Genomic DNA, 6,000 nt, shown 5'->3' with positions numbered 1-6,000 from the left:
CTCTATGTTTACATAACACGGCCGGGCCGTACCACTGCCGCCTGTGCGGGGGGAGCGCGCCGCGCGGGAGGGGGCGGTGCGCACCCGCGCCCAGCCCCGCCCCGTCCGCCGGCCGTTAATGGGCGCGGGGAGGGCGGGGCCACTCGCAGCCTCGCGGGGGGGGGGGGGGGGACGGCGCCGGTTCGCTCCCGCCCCCCCGCGGCGGCGGGTTGGTCCGTCCCCCCGGAGGCCCCGCCCCCCGCGCCCCCCGCGGTGTAGTGGCCGTTGTCGCTGGCCGGCGGTGCAGAGCGGAGCGGAGCCCGCTCGGGACGCGCGCCCGCACCGGCGGCCGGGACGGGGCGGCCCGGTGCTCCTACAGCGGCGGCCCCATGTTTTCCTCCAGCCAGGAGGAGCTGTGCGCGCTGAACAAGGAGTCCGTCAAGTATGGGGAGCTGGTGGTGCTGGGGTGAGTGCTGGGCAGGGGGGAGAAGCGCCTTGGTCCCGGAGCGGCGGGAGCGGCGGGAGCTGCCCCCTGCCAGCCTCCGGCTCAGCGCCGGCCGCGTCTCGGCGCTGCGAGGGAGCACTCGGAGCTGGAGGGGGGCGCGAGGGGGCGCGTGGCGCTTCCCGCCTTCTCCCCGGCCGAGTGCGCGGCGCGGCCGCTGGAGGCGGGGGGGTGATCCCGGTGCCCGAGGGGAGCGGGGAGGGATGGATGGACGGGGGGGGGTCCCGTTGCCTGAGCGGAGTAGGGAGGGAGGGATGGATGAGGGGACGTCGCGGTGCCGGAGAGGAGCGGGGAGGGACGGGGGAGTGAGACGGGGGAGGTCCCGGTGCGTGACGGGGCGCGCGGTGCGGCCGTTGCGGGCTGCCGGTGCCAGAGGGAGGGTTGGGACGGGGACCCGGTGCCGGAGGGGAGCGCGGAGGGTTGGAACGGGGTGCCGGGGCCGGAGGGCAGCGGGGAGGGATGGAGCAGGGATGGATGGGGGTGGTCCCGGTGCCAGAGGGGCCCGCACGGTGTGGCCCTTGCGGGGTCCCGGTGCCGGACGAGGTCCGGCTGCTCTCGGGCACCGAGGTCACGGCGGGGCTGGGGGAAGAAACTTCTTGCGGGGCCTGGGGGTGCGGGGTTATGGCCACAACCCCCCCGCTCCCCGCTGCGGGCCCCGTCCCTCCCTCGGCCGGTGCCGCCGTGCCTCGGCCGCTGGCTGCGGGAGAACGGCGTCTTCCGTGCAGATGGCAGGGAGATGACTTTGGAGCGAGCAGGGTGAAGCGCTTATATTCGGATCCGTCGTGGAAATGTTTATTTTCTCGGCTTGATATGGATCTTAAAGTAATCCGCTTGGCATTACGCTGTTGCCCTGCTGTTAAAGCTCGCAGCCGCTCTGCTGAGCGCAGCGGCGGCGGCGGAGGAGGGAGAAGCGTCTAAAGCCGCGCTTGCTGAGAGCCCTCGCCAGCCTCAGGAGAGACGCTGAATTTTGGGAGTTCAATACGCGGTAACGTGTGGGTAATAGAGCAGTTTTTCAGCGCTAAACACAGCGGAAAGGTTCGGAGCCAGCCGCGAAGCAGCGCGGTCACAGCCTCGCTGCGTTACTCAGCCTCCCCCAGAACCTGGTCCAGATTTGCTGCAAGGTCGTAAAAAAACCCTGTTCTGGTTTCTTGGGGGTTTTTGTTCTGTTTCGGTGCTTTCCTAAAGAGCCGCGTTCACCATTGCAGAAGAAGCGTTTGAAAAAGAGCAGCACGCAGGCTGGGTACTCTATCCTATCCAGCAGTGCACCTTTTTTCCTTAAGGGATGCTGAATGTTTCCTGTCACGAGACTGGGTCAAGATGCTGTGTGGAATAAGGCACAGCTGCTGTCATGAACGTGGCGTAGCTGGCGCTTGAAATCCTTGAATTTGAGTGCCTTGGTTTGTGAGGAATACCCATATCACGCTGAATTTAATAAAGAAACGTTCTTACTGTTTCACTTGTGGCGATGGAGGGTGAGCTCAGCTGCGCAACACTGTCTTTGACAATAAAGTCATAGTACAATGCAGAATCTTTAATTAAATTAGAGTGCATAAATTGATGTTGTGCTGCAGAGGCTCTTTGTGCACAGCTGGAAGCATTTTCCTTTCTGTTGCTTTCCTATTTTTAGCAGCAGTTGAAAGTGCAGAAGTATGAAATGTTTTGGCTCTGATCTTAACCTGGCAAAGTCTGGTGAGCTTTGCCTTTAATATGGGGACTCATTGATCTCGCCTTATCGGTTCTGCTGGGCTCTTGATCTTCACTGTGTGCGTTGAAACACGCCAATAAAATCAAAATAAAACGTAAAGAGCTGAGTTTGGGTCCTGTTTGAGTTTCAGCCGTTCTCTGAAACCACTGAGGCTGCATCTTGTAGGTGTAAGGTGTACTGAAAATGCAAACAGATGCTGTTGTCCTTGCAGTGCAGCCAGGGACAAGAAGTCTGTGCAGGGGAGCTGAGTGTCCCTGTGGCTGCACTCAAACAATGGGGCTGTCACTGCTCACACAATGGGATGCAGGGCTAGGTAAACGTGATGGAAGCAATCCAGGAAATCTCGTGACTTCAGTAAATGTATTTTTAATCTTTAGACGGAAGATTGTTGTTTTAAGAGCCCTCTGCCACTTCAGGAGTTCATTACTGCGTGTCCTATCAGAGGTGTCTTAAATGTTTGTAGTGCCATAAATAATGCAAACACCCCTCTCTTTGGTGACTCAACATTTGTGACTAGGAACTCTTGGAACAGCTTAAGCTGTTCAGTATGCTAAAAAAACCACTTAATACCTGTTTTGTATTAAAATCTTGTAATCTGGAGTTTCATTTAAATAAGACAATGTAAATCTGCTCTCCTCCCTGCAGTGAAACTGAGACCTGGGGACCAGCAGAAGCCTTTCTGTTGCAGCTCCTGTTACAACTGCCTGATTAAAATTGATAGAGCAGCCTCGCAGCTAGGTTAAAAAAAAAAAAAAAAAAAAAAGCTGTTTTGAGACACTGTGTGGGTTGTTTTTTTTAAAAAAACCTTGATTGTGATGTTGATGAATAACTTGTGTCTTGAACTGTGAGACTTTTAAATTAGGTGGTGAAAAGGATGATGAACAAAGGAATTGGCATACCTGGCAAACTGCTGAGCTCCTGCTTTTGAGATGACAAAACTTTCCCTTTATCTTTTGCTCTCACTCTGCCTTAGCAGTATTAAAGTGGGGTTGCTGTACCTTGACCTTTAAATGGAGGGAAAGGTGTTTTTTTGGCACGTTCTTATTGTTTCAGTAGTTGGGATTGCTCAGTGTGCACCCCAGCGGGAGCCCCAGCAAAGCCCGAGGCGTTTGGTGTGTGCAGCAAACACATTTCTGATATCTCCCAGCTCTGGGCTGGCAGTGATGTGGCAGCGTGTGTTTGGTGAAGGTTTTGCCGAGGTTTACATAATCAATGTTGTAGTGAATAGAAACAGTTTATGTAAATCGAGCCAGACAGGTCAAGATGGCTGGTAAAGAAGAGATCATCTGCTTTATTGTGAATCTGCTTGTGTGCATCTGCTCGTAGCATCATCTGCTCACAAAAGGCTCTGGATTTCTTGGTGAAGCAGAAACATTCATATTCTAATTCTTTTTGAAGAAAAAAAAGAAAGCAGCTTTGTTTGAAGTCCTGTCAAAGTAATGGCTCATTATATATTTCTTGGAACGTGGGGCTGGAGGGAGTTCAGGAGATGCTGAATGCAGTTCCAAGTACCTGAATAGTGTCAGGGTGTTTGTTTCTGCCTTTGTCAGGAGCTTTTGTGTGACTTCTCTGGTGCCTTAATGTTGTGAGGTGCATGTCCTGGCCCCTTTGTCCCCTAACTCTGAATTGTGCCCTGAAGCTTTTATTCCAGCAGTGTCACTTGTGCTAAACGTGTGAGGAGCCTGTCCCTGGCTGCAGGGGGTGGCTGTCACTAAGGCAGGTGTCAGTGGCCTGGTGCCCTTAAATCCTTTGGGGCTGCACGCTGGGGATGGGCAGCTGTGACCTCTCAGCAAAGTCACTTGATTAAAATGATGTAAATTGAAGGGGGAACAGCAAACAGACATGAACTACAGACATGTAGTCAGTGGCTGAGTTCTGTGGCAGTGAAAGACTTGTACCTGACATTGAATGCTTTTTTTGGATGGGGTTTCTGGTAGCTGTGTGCATGTAAATGGAATATTTCTTATTAACCAAAGGCTTTCTTGGTGTTTGCTACTCCTTAGCAAGGAGGTACAGCCTGGTGCATCGTCGACTTTGTTGTACAGATTTACTGGATTTTGCAATATCCAATGCATTTTTAAAATTTAACCAGACAAAACTCTAAGGTCTGTCCCTCAGTGTTGTTACAGTAGTAATTTTGAAATTGCTGCCAACTTTTTGCATGTAAATTTTCCATTGACTGCCATTAAAATAAATGAATTGGTTAATTGGGAGGCTTCAGTGCTGAAAGAAGCCACTGTGAGTTATTATATGAGCATTGTTTAGTGTGGATTCTTGGACATCCTTGAATAAACAGGTTGTAGTTCTGCTTAAATTTAACCTTTTGAGAAAGCAGAATTAAAGGATAGGTCCTGGAGAGCCTGGTCTGGTGGAAGATGTCCCTGCCCATAGCAGGGGGTTGGAACTGAATGGTCTTTAAGGTCTCTTCCAACCCAGCCATTCTGGGATTCTACAAAAATTCTCACTTGTGTTCACAGTCATACATTTTGTGGTAATTTTTGGGCAGCGCTTCTCATTGATGGACCACTTTATACTTGAAGCAACTTTAGATCTGAAACAGTCTTTTTGTGTTAATCTGAAGGTACATGCATTTTTAAATTTCCTGTTTTTCATATTGGCTTTTTCTGACTGTTCAGAGTTCCCACTACCACTAACCACTTGCAGGGTAAATAAAGTTTCTGAAGTGTCTTCTGCTTATAAACATATTTCTATATTTTTAGCTTACCTGTCTGGCTTTTCACATCACTCTTGCTGTGCAGTTCAGGAAGAAGCCAGGGCAGGTTTCCAGTGGTGTTGACGAATGCAGAAGCAGAGTGGGATCTGTGCTTGTCCTTGAGTGCTGTTTGCTGCTGTGCATGGACTGAAGGAGGAGGGAGAGCCATCCTGGTGTGGAATTAAACTGGGACTTGCTTTGCACAGAGATGGATTTGCTGCTGCCAGACTGGGGCTTGGTTTAATGACTTGGTGATTTCCTGCACTATATTCTATAGATATATTGGGAAACTGCTTAGGTGACTCGAGTTCTGCTTTTAAGCCTTATTTGAAAATGTACTTTAGGTTTCATTTAAAGGAATGAGTGTAGCACATAATGGGAACTACCAGTTAAATGTGTTCAAGGTCATGATTCTCTGAGAATCATTGGCTTCAGCAGTCATTGCTGGAAGGTTGCTGTTCTGGAGAAATAGATTTGGGGTTTTTTTGGTGTTTTTTTTTTTTTTCTTTGATATTGACAGTGGCTTCTTGGTGACCTTTATGTCTTGTGCTGCGTTTATGGTGTATTTTATATGTGCATATTGCAAATGTGTGATCAGGGTCAGTTCAGAACTCACAAGGAGATTAATCAAACACCAGAAGAATTGTGTCTGAATAGAACATTAACTGCAGAGTAGGAAAACAGTGGAAAGGATTATATCTGAGGAAAGGTCTGTGGATTTTTTGGAAAGCTTGTGTATGGCTGGATAGAGCAAACGTTTTGCTTCATTTAAGCTAAGAAAGAAAACATACTTGAGTTGTTTTTTTACAGCTATCCTATTCCTTGGAGTACTGTTGACTTTCTCAGAGTGCAGATTTGTATCCAGCTGTAGGCTTTATTCACAACATCTCCGTACCCATGTAAAATCAGAGAGCACAAACATCAGACTCTAAATTCTATGTTTATTGAAGCAAATCACAGCATCAAACGTCTGCATCTTTAATGTTTGTTATAAAAAGGAAACTGAGTGCATTCTGGAAGTTAAATTAATCCCCTTGGTGTGTACAGGCAGGAGGTCACACATGTGGAAGTGAAAGACTCAGGGTTTTTCCCTTAAAATAT

The 6,000-nt window shown here is 49.9% G+C and overlaps 1 protein-coding gene across 1 annotated transcript in view; it reads left to right on the top strand.

The window, feature by feature from the left end:
- The first annotated feature begins 255 nt into the window (after positions 1-255).
- PELI2 (pellino E3 ubiquitin protein ligase family member 2) overlaps positions 256-6,000 on the top strand; it is a 66,609-nt gene continuing 60,864 nt past the window's right edge. The window contains exon 1 of the mRNA XM_059474590.1: positions 256-445. Coding sequence (XP_059330573.1) covers positions 369-445 — 77 coding nt within the window. The 5' untranslated portion in view covers positions 256-368. The remainder of the gene's footprint in view (positions 446-6,000) is intronic.

This window comes from Ammospiza nelsoni, chromosome 6 (assembly GCF_027579445.1).
Source record: "Ammospiza nelsoni isolate bAmmNel1 chromosome 6, bAmmNel1.pri, whole genome shotgun sequence".
Classification (NCBI taxonomy): Eukaryota; Metazoa; Chordata; class Aves; order Passeriformes; family Passerellidae; genus Ammospiza; species Ammospiza nelsoni.
This window is presented reverse-complemented; position numbering and strand designations above follow the sequence as displayed.